The sequence below is a fragment of the Antrostomus carolinensis genome, unplaced genomic scaffold (genome assembly GCF_000700745.2).
Source record: "Antrostomus carolinensis isolate BGI_N321 unplaced genomic scaffold, ASM70074v2 Scaffold49737, whole genome shotgun sequence".
Lineage (NCBI taxonomy): Eukaryota > Metazoa > Chordata > Aves > Caprimulgiformes > Caprimulgidae > Antrostomus > Antrostomus carolinensis.
In genome coordinates, this window is record NW_010326238.1 from 1 (window position 1) to 21,627 (window position 21,627).

The window sequence follows — 21,627 nt, forward strand, 5'->3', positions numbered from 1 at the left end:
CCCCCCCACCCGAGCGAGAGGCTGCCCGCGGCCTGCCGGGTGTGCGTCCTCGGCACTGCCGTGTTCTAGTCTTCTCAGTGACCTCCTACATACTTACTGCTTTTGTGTCTTTTTTAGCTCAGCAGCTTTTGCCTGGACGAAATAGATTTTTCTACTAGAAACGCCATGGAAACATCTAGAAGTTGAATAACTTTGATATGAGGAGTGTTTGGTCTAACTGTAGTGCTCTGAATAGCACTAGTCTGAGATTAATTTTCAGAAGTAATTTGGGTCTCAGTGAGTTATGAAGTCCCCCTGAACACAGGGATCTGACGCTATAGCTGCTTCAGAAATGTTTATTTCAGTGATGCTGTAGGAGAGGCAAACCCAGTCTGTTGGTGTGAAACAAGAAAACCCACCACACTTCATTGCAGGCTTCTCAGGCTTCATAGTTGGCAAGAATACAAGGGGCACTCCTGTGAGTCTTGCTGGATAAGAAACATTTCTATTATCATTTCAGACTGGGTATGTCTGTCAATGAGACATCAAAGTGCAGCTGCAAGTATTCATTTTAAAATAGAAAGACGTATCTAGCAAAGTGAAGGCTGAAAAACTACCTAAAATTCTGATGTTTGTGCTACTTCAAGGTCTATGTAGCCTAATCATAAATAATTTTTTTTTCATGTGCTTATCTTAGGAAATAAACTTTAAGTGGGAAGCAGTTTCTCTGCTTTTTTTTTGGTAAAAGCTTATTTTAGTCAGAAAAGTGGGGGAGGGTAACGCTGTGCGTCCTTGTCTTTTCAACAGTATAGCTAGAAGAGTTTGGCTTTCAGAAGTATGACTTTTCCTCCTGAGAAAAAATAGTTTCTTCTGATTAGAAATTTAGTATACTAAATATAACAAGAGTTCTAGAGAATATTCATCTCCATGTAGACAAATTCTTAAAATGGGAAAATTTTAATTTTTTTTAAAAGCTTAACAGTTTTGTAGGAGCTAATGTGTGCAACATGTAATCTAAACACTATAAGAGGTCACCTCTTTAAAACGTGCATATTCTATTAAGATAACTTCATCCTACAGAAACTGCACAGACATCTTGTGATGTGATTCTTTTTTTTTTTTTTTTTTTTTTGCCTTGTCCAATTTTTTTCTGATTTTGGTATTTGTTTATTTTAGGAAGAAAATGAGAATCTTTTCTGAGTCTCATAAAACTGTGTTTGTTGTGGATCACTGCCCGTATATGGCAGAGTCCTGCAGACAACATGTGGAATTCGATATGTTAGTAAAGAACAGGACCCAAGGCATTATACCTCTAGCACCCATATCAAAATCGCTATGGACCTGCTCAGTGGAATCATCCATGGAGTACTGTAGGATCATGTATGATATTTTTCCTTTCAAGAAACTGGTAAGTTCTAACCATACTGCATGTGATACTGGATAGTGTAAGGGATATTTTCCTACTGTAATGAAGTCTTAATGTCATTAGCTGTTGGTTAGATTAAAAGATCAAATATAATTTATTATATAGAAATTTCTTTGTGCTGCTGATACACTTTCTAGCTATTTAAATTGGTTTGAGTAGTTAATGAATCCCATTACATATTTATTTTTGGGACTTTTCATTGTCCTAATGTCACTTTGTAACTCAGTGCAAAAACATGGAGAGGTGCTTTAAGGTAACTTACAGATTTATTGTTGTGTTTTCCTGAGCTGTGAGTTTATTGCTTCAAATTAAATTTTGTTTCTAAACACACTTGGTAGCACTTCTTAAGGTTTTTGAGGCCAAATTTGAAGGAATTCTGGGCTTTAGGAAGAGATAGGATCTCCCTGAAGCTACCAGTTTGAAAAACAAATGCCTGGTGGGTTCTGTATCAAAAGTTCAGGTAACTAATCCCTGGGTTTTTTTGAATCTTTTCTCATTATTGAGTAAACCATTGTGCAATGTCCTGAGGGTTAGTTACTTAAATCCATGGAAGTTCAGCCACCTTGTGACAGTGATGCTGGTACGAAGTAGTGATGGTGGGATCCTGGCTGTGCCAGGGAGCAGCTGAGGCAGAGGCTGGGTACTAACAGACATGGCTGGTAGTTCAGTGATGTGATGCATGTCAGCCACATTGCCCTGATGGATTGTGTGTCCTGGTTCCCAGACAACAAGTGCTGCATTTAAACTCTAGATTAGAGCATTTAATATACAGTTCAGTTCCATTATGGGATTATATCAAGTGTATGCTTCATGGATTTGAATCAGGTGACTGAACTGGAGCTTGTGTGGTGTGAGAGACTAAAATTGAGGTGGAAGGTGTGCTTCCCCTTGAGATTTTGTCATCTTTAGAACGTATTTGGTTATGTTGTAGTTGCTAAAACTTGCTATTTACCCTTGTGATCTACTGTGACGGTCTTTGGAGACTCATCTGCATTATTACAGTATTAGAATCTATTTTGTAGCTATTATACTGAAAATATTAATTATTAAAATACTTAATAATATCTTGCAATGCTGATTTGGTGTAGAGATTTAGTGGCTTTAAAATATAGAGTATGAAGCTGTTAATCATAATGTTGCTAAAGGGGTAACTGAATGTAGCAGGAAAGGATGCTTTTTGTGGTTTTGTTGTCTTGTTTTTAGTTTGGCTTGTCATTGCATGCATTTCCAGAGTACAAGGAGAGAGAGCTGTAAATCACACTTGCTGTGATGTGGGGAAGTAGCCATAGTGGCTGTTACCTGTGTGATTGGCTGTTACCATGGCTGTGGTTTTCTTGATCCTTTTAGGTGAATTTCATTGTGAGTGATTCCGGGGCTCATGTCTTGAATTCGTGGACTCAAGAAGATCAGAACTTGCAGGAGGTATGCCTTGTAACTGTTCTTTTTGTTTTGTAATTGTAGTTTAATTGTGGAATAAATAGCAGCTCCTTGCTATGTTCATTATGAAAAAACTTTGGTTAATTAAAATGTTGGTGAATCTGGTCTGAAATTATTGCACAACAGAATATTAAGAAGTAGCCTGTAAGGCTGAACTGTTCTATAGGCAGATCTACATAATTTAGAAAGGATCAAGTAGCTTTCAGGATGGAGTTATATGTTAAAATAAATGTTATTAACAAATTGCCTATGTATTTCTTCTGTAATTTGGTGATACTTCTTGAATTTCAGATTTGGTGTGGGTTTTTTTTTTTTACATTTGCATGAAAGGCAAATAAACTGTGGGGAAAAAAATGCAGTCTTTGCTCTCATTTTGTTTCATACTGAATGTTTTCTTGTCCTCTGAAAAATTTACTTTGGGGAGGAACTGAATGTCCACATTCTCAGAAAATAAAAGCAGATGGCAACTGATAAAGGTAGAATTTCTTTCAAGTCTTGGATGTAACTTGCTCTTATAGCCAGGTATTTTTCTGTAATAGATGAGAATATTATATTCTCAAGGTTTAGTAACAATTATTAAATGAATTGCAAAGGATAATTTAGTGCCAAATGTTTTCCACAAGGCTGGGAGCATATAATGGTCCTTAATAGCTCTGCTTGGTTTTCTCCCAACAATATTAATTGGCATGTGAAATAAGTTACAGTGATGACTTTTCTCTTAACTAATCATTTTAACAAATGGCTGGAAAGTAATTTGCAATAATAATTCCTTTTTAACTAGTTGATGGCAGCACTAGCAGCTGTTGGGCCACCTAATCCTCGGGAAGATCCAGAGTGCTGCAGCATCCTTCATGGTCTGGTTGCAGCAGTGGAAGCACTCTGCAAAATCACAGAATACCAGCATGAGGCTCGAACCACACTCATGGAGAATGCAGAACGTGTTGGAAACAGAGGAAGAATAATCTGTATTACTAATGCAAAAAGGTATGTATGATAATGTGCTTCTACCACTTAAAAATAAAAAGCTATTTCATACATTTTTAGAAGTGGTTCATTGATTGTTGTGAGTTAGTGCCCTAAGTAGCTGGCTTTTTTAGGTTCTTCATTAGGTCATTTCTTGCCTTGTTAAAAGTTTTATTTATGGAGATCTATTACAGTAACAAACCAAGAATTTCCCACTTGATAGAGGAGAGCATTTAGTGGCTTGATTATCCTGCATTACAAAGAAGTGTAAAATTTCTTTCTAGTGACAGTCATGTTCGGATGCTTGAGGATTGTGTTCAGGAAACCATTCATGAGCATAACAAGCTTGCAGCTAATTCGGATCAGTGAGTATGCTTTTTACAAATGTAGTTTCTCTTACTCTATAAGTGTATACTATTCTTTTATATCCTCTATGAAACATGAATGTATTTTTGTCACGTAAAACTTACTCTGAAATGTTTGAATGAATCCTTCTGTGAAATAGCAGGTGCTAAAGCGTGATATTGTTGACTTAGAGCTGGTGTATAATCATTAGCTTTTCAGTATCATCCTTTATCCTCATAGGACAGTATTTCTGTTCAGGTTATCTTCTACATCTTGCTCCAAAATCATAGAATGGTGTGGGTTTGGAGAGCCCCAGCTTGCTCCGGAGGAGACAAGTTTGCCTTAGTGATGCACTGTGCTGCTGCAAACGCTGGTGTGCGCAGAAGCTGCCCGTTCCCCCTTCTTGCACAGTATCATAGAATGGTTTGGGTTGGAAGGGACCTTAAAGATCATCCAGTTCCAACCCCCCTGCCATCAGCAGGGACACCTTCCACTCGACCAGGTTGCTCAAAAAGACTCATCCAACCTGGCCTTTAACACTTCCAGGGAGGAGCATCCACAGCTTCTCTGGGCAACCTGTGCCAGTGTCTGACCACCTTCATAATAAATAATTTCTTCCTAATACCTAATCTAAATCTATGAGACTAAATCTAAAAATGAGACATGTAACTGTGCCACACATGCCTTGTTTATATACTGTATATTCGTAATCAGTAATGTAACTGCTGCATTTTTTCTCTATAACACTACATTAATTTTACATTTGTCTGTCTTCAACTAAAATATCTAACTTCATTAAAACTAGTTTTTAATTTCTAAGTTATTGTTGCCTGACACTTCCCTTGAGATAAAGGAATCTCTTGAAATACAGGTTGCATCTCCTCTGAGAAGTCATTTTTCCACCGTATGTTTTGTCTAATTAAACAGTGAACTGTTTGTCCCAGGGACTGCGTATTGCCTCCTAGAGTATATAGTAGGTTGATTCTTGGTTGCTCCTCAGGCACCTAAATAACAGAAGCAAGAGACTCCCATATTTACCTGCTACAATTGCAGTTTCATGTGTGTTTAAAGGATACTGCCCCAGGGAATCAGATTCTAAGTCCACTGTAAAGACAGAAAAGTGGTTCTCATACATTCCTGTAGGTAGAAATGTGGAACATTGTCTTGATCTCTCCAATTTCCAGCCACATTAGGAGATGAGCATGTTATTTGGGTCATTCTTTTTATCTTCACTGGAATCTCCTTATTACCTGCACAGACACTTGGAGACAGGGATCTTCTGTAGTGTCAGTTTTCAGTTGAATAACGTTGAACAGATTACATCAGTTGAGGATCCATTCCATTGATACGTCCAAAAAGAAACACAGTGCTATAGCACCTGCAGAGCTAAAATGGTATATATATTTTTTATTATGATAAAAATGTATTTTGATGTATGTGCTTTTGAAAATCATTAATATAACCTAGTTTCTACAGAATGCTTTCAGAAACAGTATAATACATTTTTATGATTCTGTGTTCTGTAAATCAGATGTATCTTGGGAGAACTGGTCTGATTTCTAGGAGATAGTCTGCCACACTGTAGGCTAAATAAAATGTTTTTATTTTTAAGTCTGATGCAGATTCAGAAATGTGAATTGGTCTTAATCCACACTTACCCAGTTGGTGAAGACAGCCTTGTTTCAGATCGTCCTAAAAAAGAGGTAAGGAGCCAAAAATGAGAAAACTTATCCAAGGATTAGGAGCCATGTCAAACTCAAAGTAGACAGTACAGATAAAGTGTTCAGCAATAACGTTTTGAGCCTCTGGTCTCTGGTAAGGTGGAGGAAAAAGTACAGCTGGTAATTCTTTGAAAAGCTGACAGTCTGCCTATTGCCCGAAGTACAACCAAAAAGGCTAAAAGTGCTCGTGTGTTAGTGTGGATAACACAGAAGGCAGTGCTGAACAATAGCCACATCATTCAGTAACAGGTGTTTGGGAAAACAAAACTTGTAGCTGGCTGCCTGTGCTGGAATAGCAGGAAAGTTACTCAGCTAACCTGTTCAACAAACCAAGTAGCTGATGGCTTCCCATTAGGTTCCTAAATGTCCATTTCCTTCTGAAAAGAACCCCCCATCAAACCCAAGACTGTGTCATTCTATGACATGAATGGGCTTATTTCACAAAAAAAAAAAGAATCATGAATTACTACTGCAAGGAATTTAAGTAATGAAATGAAAAAGAGGATGCCATAGATACATGAAGATTACAAGCCAAGAAAGCAAAGCGGACACCAGCATTTTTGGTTGAATTGTTTTCTCATGTACCCAAAATGGGCTTTTATGTAAGTTCTGCTGTTCCAATGCTAGCAAACAGAATGCCTTTTAAATTCAAATAATTGGAAAACCTATCTGCTTCCAAATGAAAGGGCAATCTATTGTTGGAATGGAGAACATGTTTGAAGTTCAAAGTACTTTTAAAGGTTATGTAGCAAAAAGGTGAAAGGTTGTATATAAGGAACTGTTTTGTATATTAACATCTCACTTGTCCAGTAACGACAACACATGAGCTCTGTGGACCTGTATGTTTAGTGGTGGCTGTTTGAAACCAAGTACGTGCAAAATATTTTGAAATATATTCTACTCTTGAGTCTGAACTGCTCAGTATTTTAATGTGCTGCATGTAAGAAAGAGAAAAGATGTAAGAAAAAACGTTCTTAACATAAAAAAGCACCTAATACTGTGTATTATTTTGTAAATATAAAGGACTGTCATAGCTACCTTTGAGATTCTTTTCTACAAAACTTTCATAGTTGTGCAAAAAAAAGTGAACAGACGAAATTGGCTGATACTTTCCTTTGTAAGTCGTCTTTATCACTGGATTGTTTTTCAGGGTTTTTCTTTTTTTTTTTTTTTTTTTTTTTTCTTCAGAAGTCTAAAATCAATGTCCTCGCTGGCAAGTGAAAAATCAAATGCAGCTTATGGCTTATGTTTGTTTCCCTTGTGTTTGTGTGACATGCTTATAGGTAGCACTATAAAAATTACTTTGTTCCCGTTACTCAGCCGATAAGAGCAAAAGACTAGGCCCAGAACTGCTCTTAAGAGGATTTTTTTCCCCATGTTGTGGTACTGATTCTTTCTATTAACAATTAATGGCTTAAGTCTTTTAGCACGCTTCTAATTTTTTGACAATTTGTAGCAACTGCTACTATAACAACTGACATAACCTGCTAAATTTTGAATAAGAAATAGTATTTGCTTCTTCCTTCTTAGTTTCCTGTGAGGTGGGGTTTTTTGGGTTGTAGCTTTACTCCCAGTTGAATTTAGCAATATAAATGTGTTTATTTTAGAATTTCAAATGAAATATGTTACATGGAGCCTAATTCATTACTACTATATACTGTGTTTTAGCTTTCACCTGTTTTAACCAGTGAAGTGCACAGTGTCCGTGCGGGACGGCATCTGGCTACAAAAATGAATGTTTTGGTACAACAGCACTTTGATCTGGCTTCAACCACAATAACTAACATTCCTATGAAGGTAATATTGTGTGTATAGCTTTGTGTTAACTAGCTGCATCACTTCTAAATTTGTTTGAAAATTTTTAATGTTTATTTTAATTGAATTTTTACATTGTTTTTCTCTCCATATCATATTTTCTGTTTTGTTTTTTTTATTAGCCCACATTCAATGTCTGTGACCAGGTTAGTAAAAATAAAGGGGAAAAAAAATAAAGAAGGATCACAGAACAAATGTTGTATTGCTGAGTCTCAATTCTTGATGTAGCAATACAAGTGTTATTTTAGTTGCTTGTGTTATTTTATATAAATACAACGTCATTTACCTCAGATTACTTTGTCTGTGATTCTTTTGTCTTTTTCTAGTTGTGTTAGATATTCTTGACCCCTGTGCATTATAGTGGCATAGTGAGTCTCTTTTTCCTCTGTTTCATTATCACGCCCACCCAACATAAAGGTGTTTGTAACTAATAGCTTATTTTTGACTGAAAGTTTTCCAGTAGGTTTTCCAGTTTGAGGGTCTATAGAACAGAAACAGGAGGACAGGGGATGTATCTAGATCTAGATACTAAATTAAACATCATCTGTTCAGAGCTGTTTATGTCCCTATTTTTTAATATGTTTATTGCTACTGGGAGGGAAATCAGTGCAATTAAGAATTTCAAGTGTTAAGTTTCCAGTAATTTTCTGAACCGGCAGCAAGAGACAATGGAAACAGAAGTGTCAGTATTTAAACAGACAAAAAGGGCAGGGGCAGATTAACTTTTCTGATTAAAAACTTCATCACGTTCTAATACTGTCAGTCATTACTTGGATCTTTGAAAGATAGCAGTATTGTCTGGATTTTATAAGCTAAAACATGAAATTAAAAATTGTTTTTACAGCTTTAATGAAGCTTTGGCATGGGTCATTACATAAATGTGACTTAAGTTTGCAAATACCTTGTCTGTAACTTTCTGACCTGTGTGCTGCTGGTATGCCTCTCCCTTCTGCCTTTGTCCTTATAGAAATAGACAATGTTGGGTTCTGTGGTGTTTTTTTCTTTTTTCTTTTTTTTTTTTAACTTGGAATAAATTACCAAGGTTACTGTTCTGTTTTTGCTAGTCCTCTGCAGTTGTTTAAAGATGCAGTGTCCTCTTTACAAACATCTATTCTTTAATTATAAACTTGCAGCTTCAAGTACCCTTTTTATATATCTTAAGTGCAAGAAAATGGTAAGTTCCAAATATGGGGTTTTTTTTGTTTGGATTCTTGAGATTTTCAGTCATGGAAAGTAATTGCCAATCTGTTATGCAGTGACCATTTGTAACTGCTGGTGGTATTCAATAAGTCGTAGGCTTCCTTGACTTCAGTAATTTAAACAAAAGTAGTTAAGCCTATTTTTTACCTATATTTTACACTATGCATGCTGTTATGACATTTGTGTAAAGAGGAAACCATAAGGTTTCAAGAAAGGAAAAAAAAAAAAGAGGAAAAGCAGATGGCTGCATCTTTAAACAGGTCAGAAGCAAACAGTTTCTTCAACATTGCAATCCCGTTGTTGTCTGATGTACTTTGGAGACTTTTTGTTTTCTTCTGGAGTGAAAGGTAAATGTAGAATCATTCATTTATATAAAAACAGTCACCTCTAAATAAAATTAACTACGTTTATTCTTTTTACCTTTCTCTTTTAAAGGAAGAACAACATGCTAACACATCAGCCAACTACGATGTGGAACTTCTTCATCACAAAGAGGCACATGTTGACTTTTTAAAGAGTGGTAAGTAGGAACAGTCCCCTGAAAGTGGCTTTTGATCAGCCTACTGGATGTATTCACAAAGCAAGGTTCTGGGCTTCAAGTTGATATAAATTTCAGGCATGATTAGCATATTTTAAGTTACTGCTTACAACCCAAGAACTTGATTTGTAGTGTTGGCATTGGAGTTTTACTCATTACCGGCATATTTTAATATAGTAATAAGGATATAACAATGGAGAAAACCAGCTCAAATTTCTCAGACAAGGTTACACATACGTTCAGGATGTTTGTGTGAGATTTGAGGGGCGTGTCAACTTTCAGAGATATAAAAAGTACACAAGGGCAGATGTGCAGTAATTTTACAAAAAAGGTACCTCTTGTGGGTATTTGTGGAAAACTATTCTTTGCACAATTGAACCTTTAATCTGTCTGTTAAGTAATAATAATTGACATCACTTACATCCCATAGGCCTCTTTATGACAGTAATGGCTTTGGGAAAGACAGTAGTTATTTGGCTTTTGAGCTTTCTTGTTGTATTTGAAATAACCTACCATCCTTTTTGTAAATTTGAAATCATTACCTAGTATTCCTCTGAGGTGAATTTTTAATAACTCTACTTAATTGAGGTTAGAAAAACACAACAGTAAGCCTTATGCAAAACTATTTTATTCAGGATGTAAAATTTTATTAATAAATCACACTAAAAATTTCTGTATTAGTACAATGAAAAGCAAAGCTAAGCAGTGGAAAAAAAAAAAAAAACAAACCACCAACCAAACCTCAGCCTGTTGCCAGTGTGTTGTGGAATACTTGGACTGTGTGCCTTTTCATTGCTGAAGTCTTATTTGAAGCTTTTAAAGGCTTGTATATGCTTTGTTTTCTCTTACTACACTGGTTATAACTTCTGATAATGATTTAGTACCATTAAAAGCTTAGTGTGATTCACTGTGTGTGTAGAATACGTGTATTTAGATATAGGCTGTAGATACTTGTTTTATTGTCCAAAACTCTATTATATAGTTTTAAAGCATACTAGGAAGTTGATAGTGGTTTAACTTCAAAGGAGTGAAGAATTTATCAAATGAGTTATGTCAGAGTTTTTTAACGAAGAGTGGATATTTCTCTTGTGAAGTTTGAAATCATATGGTCCATCAGTAGCCATTTTGGGGAGCTGGTGATTATTTTTTTTTACCTCTTAAGGGGATTACCATTAGTTTGAGGAAAAGGAGGTAACTCCTCATTATCTATAAGTACTGTGCTCCATATTTTAGTGGAGTGTATGATTAAAGGTTGAGGAAAAAGAATAGGATGTAACAGTACTGAATTCAGCCTCACCTGAACTTGGGTTACCATGTTGAAAGCACAGAGCTTTATTGTAAGGGCTCAGAAATAGTTTTGCAATACCTGTTGGCTCAAGGAATAAGTCTGCTAGTAAAAACCAGAAGGAAACTCCAGCTGCAGTGCCTCTTCACATTTTTTCCATTAGAACTTTGAGAGAAAAAGTCCGGGTTTAGATCCTGTAAATTTTGGTTTCTTTCATTTACTTTTAAATAGATTTTTCAGCTGTAATAGCTCTGGTACTAGGAAAGCAGGGATTCAGTTACACTGATCTTATTTCTGTGAAATGCTGCTAGAGAATTTTTAGATTAAATAAGTTTGGCCTTTAGGTATTCTGAGAGACCTTCTAAATGATTCCAGTTATTTTATCTGGGGAAAAAAAAATAAATCAACTTTTGCAAGTTACCTGCATGATTAATAAATGAATCAAACAAATCTTTTGTGAGTAAGAATCTTTGATATGAAATAAAGGAAAACTTCTTACATGAAAGATTAAAGTAAACCCTGACATATTACATACAATGTTGCATGTTAATGTATGTGTCTTAATTCTTCCCAATTACTGTGGATTCAAGCATATTAAGTGACTATGCTCCTGTAATTCTGAAACTTCATGCAAAACTCAGTTAATTCTTTCCTGAGATAATGTGAGTCAAAGATCATAAAGATTGGGAAAACTCATTAGTAGAAATGTAGTTTAATGTATTAAGGAGTATTGATAATGTCTGTTTTAATGCCTTTGGGTGGTTTTGGACAGACCAGTTATCAGTGAGATGTTGTATGAAAGTATTTTAGTGATAAAACATCTAGGGCCAGTAATGTTGAGAGACGTTCAAATTGAATCTGACATAGCAAAAATACTGGATGATGAGACCAAGTACTTCTTTTGCCAAAAAGCCCATGTCATACGTGCCTTTAGATCAATTTATTTTGACTTTAGGATATAATACGTGTGAGAAATGATCAGCTTTAACATTTGTTAAAGGTTTTGATTTCTGTGTGGAAAACTAAAGAAGATTTTGTCTTAAAGTCCTAGGCATTTTAAAATAAAAAAAATTATCTGTTCTAGGTAAAACAAAAAATATCTATAACTTTGTAAATGTTGAATCAAACCTATGGAACTTTCTCTGGAGCTACAGTATTTTGTTTGCTGAATTGTTTTTCTAAATATATGCACCAGCTGCTGATTTTAAAAGGTCATTTTTTCAGTTGCCACTGCTAATAACTCTTTTCTTAGGTTAGATATCTGACTTTTAAAAATTAGATTACATTTTGTATTTGTACATATTAAATTTATAAATATTTTTTACCTTAGTGTGGAGTTTTTTGCTGTAATAAAGATGTGGTTGATCATGTTACGACACACTTTTTCTGATTTTATATTGCAGGTGATAATCACGTAGGTGGCAATAGCAGAGAAGGCACATTTAAAGAAACTGTAACATTGAAATGGTGTACTCCTCGAACAAACAGTGTGGGTAGGTAACATGGTGTCTTACAAAACTGGTATTCTAACTTGGGTTGAACGCTGTTCTACCCCTACACTGATAAGAATCTGAACAAGGAGGCAGTTTGCTTCTTGTTAATGCTGGTTTTACTTTTTGCTCTATAAAACTTAGTGCTGGCTGCACCCTGCTTTACTAATGGTCATACAATGCTCTTCTGATCTTGGCTAATCAGTGATTTGTGTAAGTGGCGGGGGGGGTAGTAATGTTTGTCTTGGTGGCTTTTTTTAATCTACTCTTAAGTATCATTAAGCTGTTCTTTGACTAAAATATTCAGTAATTATTTGCCTGTCCTGCAGGGCCAAGTATACCTTGGCAGTTCCACAGTGGTGGTGTTTTACCATAGCAGCTGTGAGACACGGTATCTTTTTTGGTTTTAATTCGTGTTTGAGGGAGGAGGGCGTGAATCAAAGTACTATCTTTAGTGTTATCTTTAGAGTGCTAAGTAAAAAGCTTTGTAAGGAAATTAAATGTGTGTAGTGATACTATCAGTAGACTAGTCCTTCTATATTAACTTTCAGATCTGCGTAAGGGAGAGGTCTCTACCCAAATCTGAGCAAAGGAGAGAAAGGGAAGATTTGGGGTAACATAACCACCTGGCCATTCAGATCATAGACTTATCAGAAAGATATGTTGACTCTTTGAGCCAGCAGGTCAAAAATATAGATAAGAGAAATAAGAGGATGTTAACTTTACAGTGAAATAGTTCAGGAGATAAGGAGGACTGGAGGTCCTGCTGGAAACAGGGCTTGGGAATGTATTAGGTTCTTGGAATTGAGGGTGCTGGAATGATTGTGATGAGGTGATGAAAGGAGCAGACTTTTAGATCAAGAGACATCTAGAATTTTTAGTTCTCCTGATTGTGGATAAGCCCCCTCTCCTTCCTTTATTTTATTTTGTGGGACATCTTTTCTGTGTGTAGAACTACACTCTCAACTTTTCTCCGCATTTATTTTTCAGAATTACACTATTGTACTGGAGCATACAGAATTTCACCAGTAGATGTAAATAGCAGACCTTCTTCATGCCTTACTAACTTTCTCCTTAATGGTAAATTTGTCTTTGGTTAATTATTTAATGTTTTAATTGTTAATGTGGAGTGAAACCACACAATTGTGAACAGAGCACTTACTACATTTGGTTTGTATAGCAGTAAATGTCTATATGCTGTAAAAATGTCAACTTTATTTTAACATGTCATAAATAAGAGAAGAAAGCTGTTAAATATATTCAAAGGCAAATGAAATGTGGTTTGAAAGTTGAAGATGGGAGAAAAGATGTAAAGAAGGAGCAAGCATTGAATTCTGGGAGTTCTTTTCTGAATCCAGATGTAGAGTACTTTTTACTTTATCCAGTTTTAGTAGGAAACACTGCTTTTATTATGTGGTAGTGCACTTGATCACAGTGCTTACTCTGACTTGCAAAATATTAGCAACTTATGTCTGTGCCTGCCTTATAGCAGGTGCTGGGCAGCCTCAGAAAGCTCTTTTAGCTGGGTTGTGAGCACCTGAGTATATTGGTCAATTGAAGCAGGCGTACCTATGTGTACTGGGATCAGTCAAAGAAGTAGGTTAGATTTAGTTAGCTTTTGCTTATCTGCAAGATCTTGCCCATTGTCATAAGAGGTTGCCATTTAAATACGTCTTAAAAAGGTAAGCCAAGGCCAAACAAGTAATATGTAGTCAATGTTAATTACATTTTTATGGTGTACCAACAAAATTGCATGACAAACATCCTTTTAATGGGATGTTTTCTTCAGTTAAGTCATTTGAATATCTAAATAAATGCGCAGTGTCCTTGTAAACACTATATTTTAATATATTTTTCTCTAAAGATTCTGTACTGAAAAAATACTTTAATAAAAATTATTATAGCCAAATTAATAGTATATTTCAGAGAACCACTCTTTTCTGATCTTCTGGTTTTGCTTCCTCATAACAAAAAACTTAACTTGGAGAATGTGTCCTTTTATGCTTAGTGTATTTTACTGGAAATAAGACAAAGGCAGTTTTATTTCTCTGTCTGAAAAACGGTCTCCATTTTAAGTATTACCAAATAGTATCAACTGATACCTTTATACTCAAGTAGGTTATTTTGTTACTTTTTATAAGTTGCTTTTAATGGGAGAGTTTCTGCAGTAGGGCCAAGTAAGTTTATTATACAACATCATCTGTAATACTTAAAACCAGCAAACTGCCCTCCCACAATATACCATTTTAATCTCTTAGAAATAGGTGGTTTTCCTCAGAATAATGTCCTACAGAGAGTGAGTGCTTGGTCCAGGAGAAGAGGCTTTTTGATCTTCCTGTGTGAAATTTAAGAGCATATGACACTATGTTCTGTGTAAAGGCATGGGGTAAATACTTAAAGGAGATAGCTGAACAAGAAACAGCTAGGTGGAAACACAACTTAAATGGGTTTAGAGTTTTACTGGCTAGGTACAAACCTGTACTGTGTAGGTTTTAATTTAAAATCGCAGCACACAGTAACTAATGGAACCAGTCTCATTTCCAACAGGTCGTTCTGTTTTGTTGGAGCAGCCGCGCAAGTCTGGCTCTAAAGTAATTAGTCACATGCTCAGCAGTCATGGAGGAGAAATTTTTCTGCATGTATTAAGCAGCTCACGATCAATTCTAGAAGATCCCCCATCAATTAGTGAAGGGTGTGGTGGAAGAGTCACTGACTACCGGATTACAGTAAGATTTATTTATTTATTTCCTTTTAAGTTGTTGCTTATCTCAGATGACAAGAGATGCCCTGCAATGGATGTGTAGAAGAAATAGTACTTTTTCTGGAGAACTGGAATGGATCGCATGGTGAACCTGTTTTTCTTTGTACTGCTGATACATACTTAGTACCAAGTAGTACATCTACTTACTGTTATGCATGCTTCATAGAATCCTTTCCATGTCAAGGAAGTACTTGCCTCCTTATGCACTACCAGCATTTAAAGTTTGTTCTGATTCTAGAATAACATTTATCTTGGCAAGATTTTTCTGTGGGCTGGGTACACATAGGACTATATCCTGCTTATTTTCAGAAGAGTAGATTCCATGTGAGTGGTTTGTACAATAAACAGAAAAGATGAAGTTGTCAGCTTTGAGCCACGCATATGGAGCAGACTATTGGCTGGCATTCATTTTTATTTTTTTTCCCTTTTTTTTTTTTCAACACATCCTTCGTATCCGTTGTGAACAAGCAGAAGTGGCTTCTAGAAAAACATAATGAAACTCTTAGTGTACATGAAATATCTTGCAGATCCAGAAGACCTCCTCATTAAAAACTTAGCATCAGTTTTTAAGCCATATTTTTATAGAACTGTTTTTGTGTTCACCCTGAGTAACATACATGTGAAGGCTCTAAGCAGGGCTCTGATTGTTAGGGTCAGCTTTAGTGGTGGGGATGATACACAGATAAGCAAGACTATACTGTTTCGCCCATTCAGTGAAAGTTACTTTGTTAGAGAAATGCCTAATTGTATCTTATTTGGTTATCATTAGGATTTTGGTGAATTTATGAGGGAAAACCGATTAACTCCTTTTCTAGAGCCCAGATATAAGATCGATGGCAGTCTTGAAATTCCATTGGAACGTGCAAAAGATCAGTTAGAGAAACATACTCGTTACTGGCCTATGATTATTTCTCAGACTACTATCTTCAACATGCAAGCTGTAAGTAACCTGGGATTTGTAACCTTTTATTCTCTTCTAGATTAAGTTTCACCTTGCCACTACATGAAATATTAACTCTATTTTATGATAAAATCACCACAAAATCAGTTCATTTTCAGCTTTATTTTCACTGAAGTACTCTGTATGTAATGTTAATAGATTATTGGAATGCCATCTAAATAGGATGGAATAGTTGAACCTGACAGCTACAGTGCTGCTGGGTGAAGAAAACACACATCTGCTTGTACCTGCTCAGAGTTATTACTAAATTGAGGATAAGAGGGGGGTTGTTTTTGTTGTGTGTTGTTTCATGGTTCCACTGCCTTTGACTTCTTTCTTCCCGTTTCTTTCCTGCAACATACACAGATTTTCTGGTTGTTGACTTTTGTTTTGTCTTACAGGTAGTGCCATTAGCCAGTGTGATCGTAAAAGAAGCAATGACTGATGAGGATGTTCTGAATTGTCAAAAAACAATATACAATTTGGTAGACATGGAGAGAAAAAACGATCCGCTGCCAATTTCAACAGTTGGTACCAGAGGAAAGGGTCCAAAAAGGTTACATGCATGTCTTTATTGATGTTGGTCTTTTTCAGAAATATTGTATTGATGTTGTTTTCACACTAAATTTTAAAAATTTGGACAAAGATAATCTGTAGTAAACTAAATGCTGTACGTATGCAAAACAAATGCTGTGAATACTTGGCGTGCCTTATTTAGGGGCTATCATAGTAGTGGTATTGCTGTATGTTAGAAAAAAAAACCCCATGATTTTACTACCCAACAGTTGTGAGTATGTTAAAAAATATGAAAGCAAAGATAGCCATCAAGAAAGGTAAGAGATTGATAGAAGCTGGGACAGACAAAGTGGAATAATTTGAAATTAATAAAATGGGAAACTTAAGCATTATAAATGAACAAATGTTTTAAAATTGTATTATATTAGAATAGTCAAATCCTTTTGAAACAGTTCTGTAAAATATGGGCTACTCATTTAAAGCAAGCGTAGAATATCTTGATATCTCAATTATTGTGGTGTGTGCATTTTATTTCCAATAATTAGCTGAGGAGAAATTCAGCTACAGAAGATTGCCCACATGACTGGAAGTTACTTACAGTAGCATGGTACTTTCTGAATTTTTTTTTTTATCCAGATCATTAAATAGTAAATTAATTGGCATGTCAGTACATGAGTGGCCCTCTGCATATCCTAACATTGCATAGTTAGCAAACACCTGAGAGTGTTCAGAAGTGACCTGTGGAAGTTAAGAATTTGATTTCAGTGGACAATTTAAACTTAAGTGTTTGGATGTTAATTGGGAAATGTTACATGCAATGTGGTTTGAGATTGCAAGGATTGAGTAATCCCAGGTGGATAGACCTCCAGTACAGAGAATCTGTTCAGAGTTACTCTTGGTTTTGGGGGGGGGCTGTTTCTTCAGGTCTGTTTTTAACTTTAATTTAATCAATGATTTAATGATCTAAGTAATCCCATATGTAATACGGTTTTTCTGCCCTTGCTTAGAGATGAACAGTACCGGATTATGTGGAATGAATTGGAAACTCTTGTACGGGCGCACATAAACAACTCTGATAAACACCAGCGAGTCTTGGAATGTTTGATGGCTTGCAGGAGCAAGCCCCCAGAAGAGGAGGAGCGCAAGAAACGAGGTAGAAAGAGAGAAGACAAAGAAGACAAGTCGGAGAAATTGGGCAAAGACTATGAATCCGATAAGCCATGGCAAGAATCAGAAAGGTAAATTTTCTAAAGTGAAATAAAACTGTTGCATAATAATTTTTGTCCTACCTTACCTCAAAGGAGAGAGGAGTTGCTGTGAAACAGTTGGAGGTTTCAATTTGATGTGTTCATGCTTGTAACCTTGGCTTAACCAGTGTGGATCCCAAGGTTTTTTGGATCAGTCACCATTACCAGCCTTGCGAAATGGGCATCTTACTATGGTGCCTGCTTATCAAACTTTTCAAATTAACATACTTTCCAAGCAGTATGTTTCTTGGATGAGTTGTTAACCACTTAGGAGGGCTTTGCAGCTTGAGGAGTCACTGCTGTTGAATTTTATCGTAACCACACCACCTATCAGCAAACTACTTTGTAGAAATATAAAGCATGACTAAAAACTTGGCACAGACAGTTATTTTCTCTTGAGCTGTAGATAGTTTAGTGTTCAGGTTGATGAACAGTCCAGATTGGTTAGGCTCTTCTCTTTAGTTGAACATCCAGATTGATTGTCAATAGAGCTACTGTCTATAATTCATGTTGTTACTGTAACCTGAGTGGTAAGCATCTGTCAGTTTCTTCTGCTTTCTGTTTTTCAAACTACTAATCTAAAGAGATCAAAACCCCTAATGGTAGTAAGCTTAATTTGCATATGTTTTATGCATACTAGGGTCCTTTCAGAGGACCTTATCACCTACATTATTGTCACCGTGATGATGACTTTCATGCCTTTTTGTATATGATCAAATCCATTCCTGCAATTACTTTTACTTTCACATGTAGAACAAAGATGGGGACTGACATAAAAGGGATTTGGTATAGAATAGGTCTGAATTAATGTAGAAAAGATAATAGGAAATTGTGTGGTATTTTTGTATATTCAGTGTTACTTAGCCTTTCTTTCAAAATGTGGGATGATCAACTGTCTCAGCTACAATATAAATACTGCTAACTAACTTAAATGAAATTATATTTTAAGATCCTTCCCTCTACTTAAGGCTTTATCCAGAGGTTTGTTTGGATATAGTCTTCCCTGGTTTTTTACCCATTCCAAGGGGTCAAAAGAAGTTTTCTTATGATATGGGTTGTGTATGGTATCGAGAATCATATATGCTGCTCTCAGCATGTTTTGCTTCACTGTTTTCCTTCCTTCTCAAAAAGGTTAAAAGGTCTTTTGGATCGAGAAAAAGAAGAACTAGCAGAAGCTGAAGTTATCAAAGATTCCCCTGATTCTCCTGAGCCACCCAACAAAAAGCCTCTTATTACTATGGATGAAATGCCCACAGTTGAAAAGGCAAAAGGTAAACCAGAAGAATTGCAACAGATTATCTCTTTTAAGATAGAAGTTGTTGTATCAGTCTGTATTTTCAAAAGTAATGAGGTGAATCTTGGAGTTAAGGCTAAGTCAGTGAGAATTTTTAATTAAATACTTAGGTTCATGGTCAGACCCAGTGATCTTAAAGGTCTTTTCCAGCCACTACGATTCTGTGATTGGAGCATTGGAACAGGCTGGTCAGGGAAGGGGGGGAGTTACCTTCCCTGGGGGGATTTAAAAGACAGGTAGATGAGGTGCTTAGGGCCATGGTTTAGAGGTGGAATTGGTAGCGTTAGGTTGATAGCTGGACTCGGTGATCTTGGAGGTCTTTTCCAACCACTAAGATTCTGTGATTCATTGTTGAGGAATTCTTGATAAATACGTTACTCTGAACAGGTCTGTGTAAAAAGAGGTACTGTGTGGGTCTCCTGCCAAGGCAGTTGGGTTGACAGGGGGTTGGACAAATTTTTGCTGGTGCTAGTTGAGCTGCTCTGTCAGAAATGCTCTTTGAGGACAGGTATCAGAAATCACTGTCTCCTGGCTAGTAAATATAAACAGGCATGTTTATATTTATATGTTTATATATATCTGTAATTTCTTCTAAACATTTATAATGTAATGTTTACAAATTTAGAAATATATTAACTTAAACTCTTTACTTGCAAATTTAGGGCCAATGTCCTTGCTGTCCTTATGGAGCAACAGGATTAATACCGCCAACTCTAGGAAACACCAGGAATTTATTGGTCGTTTGAACTCTGTCAACAATAAAGCTGAGCTATATCAACATCTGAAAGAAGAAAATGGGTTTGTATCAGTAAATGCATCACTATAAATATCTTAGCAGTAGTCAATACACAGTATGGAGGAATACTTCCATTACAGTGTTAAGACTCCTTACTCTTTTGAGGATTAAAATGTATAGATAGATTCCTTTGTCACCCAGTATTGGAGAGCTACATTAGTGTTTGCTTTTTGGTTTGTGTGTGTGTGTGTGCTGAGCAGGACTGAATGATGATAAATGGTCTTTCCTGTGCCTTGGTGATTGGCTTTGCAGCGAAGCTCTTAAACTGTGGCGGGGTTAAATGGTGGCTAAGTTGAGATTTCTTGTGCCAGTCTGGTGCTTGCTTTAGCTTCCAAAGGAATAACTGATATAAAAAATCTGTCAATAATAGAGTGGTTTAATCTCATTTCATGCTGTAGTTAAGTTGGTATAGTCCATGTTCTACCAAAATATACTCAAATACCAAACCATCCTCCTCTTAAGTAAATAAGATGGTGGTAGTCAATGATCAGTGCAAGAAGGATGAAAAAGAAGACCTTGAAACAAACTGCTAAAGCTCAAATATTAGAAATAGATTTTCTGTAGTCACATGAGTATGGGCTTTTGTTTTTTGGTGAGGCTGATAATGGCTAGCTCTTTGCAGTTGTTGCTGGGAAGTTTCTTTGTAGAAACCTTTCCTTTATGTACTGATTGCTGCTTAAGGATGTATTAAGAGAAGATAAGATCATGTATGTTGGGGGCAGGGAGAAACAGGATGATTAGTGAAGAAAAAACATTATTTATTAAAAAAATTGGTTGTTTTTTTTCTTAATCTGTTGATTGTATTTCCAATTACAAGCCTTACCAATTGTTGTCTTGCATTTCAGAATGGAAACATCGGAAAATGGAAAAGCAGGCCGACAGTGATGATGAATTTTGTTTCTTTGGACAAAACTTGGACGAAATGCAAAAATATTTAATGCTGGAATTGATATTGGTACCGTTTCAGTACAGTTATATTGCTCTGTTTGGATTGGTTTTACATTTTTCTATTCTTGTTTTTGCTATGAAATATGAAATTTGCATATCACAATAAATAATATGCAAATAGGAGCTGTCCTAAAGTATTTTACAGTCATGTTTTTAGGATGAAGAAAACCTATGCCACCATGGATTAAATAAAGTTGTCAAAAATGTTAGAGTTTAAACAATACTTATGGGAAAGGACTTTAATATCTCAAAATCAGTGATGACTGTTTAAAAAAAATTCAAGTAATTGATAATATTGTTAACTTTGGTTCATGAATACTTTTATTTATATGAAACTTCCTCAGGAGTCCAGAATTATGGAAAAGACCGCACACTGAGTACCTAGTCACTGAACTGAGAAAATGTCTTGGTTTTCAAGAAAGGGGTGGGGGAGTGAGTGGCTTTACAGATAAAAATTGTTGGTTTAAGGACTTTTAAAAGTTGACTAGAAATTATCTTTAGAAAGCAAAGCCTTTCAGGTTGTTCTGCTGGAGTTAAGTCTTTGTAAGCAAAAGTAAAATAAAATTTTTGCTAACCATTAAATTATTTTTTGATGAAATATGCCCTGTGACACACCTGTGGTTTTAGATCTGAGCTGTTTGAATGATGTGGGGAGACTTACTCTGAATATTAATGTTTGTGAAATGACAAAGTTAGATGATATGTCTTTGGTTTCTTTGAGTAGAGCCTCTTTTTTTCTTGATGGAGAGTAGAATTCTCAAATGGGAAAGCTCACCTAATGTCAGTGGGTAATCTAATCCCTTGTAACATTTTGGCTTCCAAATGGGTCAGCTTGAGTGAGCTAAGGAAAGATGAATAGCCAAGCTCTCCAAGTCTGCCAGCCTTCCTCTGACCTGCATCCATTGCCTTACTGTAGCTTGTTAAAG

General features: G+C 36.0%; 1 protein-coding gene across 1 annotated transcript; it reads left to right on the forward strand.

Annotated features, from left to right (window-relative positions):
• Positions 1 to 1,162: 1,162 nt before the first annotated feature.
• On the forward strand, positions 1,163 to 20,638 carry INTS13 (integrator complex subunit 13). The gene is made up of 16 exons (XM_010171503.2): positions 1,163 to 1,387; positions 2,753 to 2,827; positions 3,624 to 3,826; positions 4,090 to 4,170; positions 5,763 to 5,853; positions 7,540 to 7,668; positions 9,322 to 9,406; positions 12,113 to 12,202; positions 13,190 to 13,279; positions 14,747 to 14,925; positions 15,730 to 15,900; positions 16,302 to 16,456; positions 17,424 to 17,654; positions 18,795 to 18,934; positions 19,620 to 19,755; positions 20,599 to 20,638. Exons 1-16 carry the CDS (start codon positions 1,163 to 1,165, stop codon positions 20,636 to 20,638), a joined length of 2,121 nt encoding a protein of 706 aa, XP_010169805.1.
• The last annotated feature ends 989 nt before the right edge of the window (positions 20,639 to 21,627 follow it).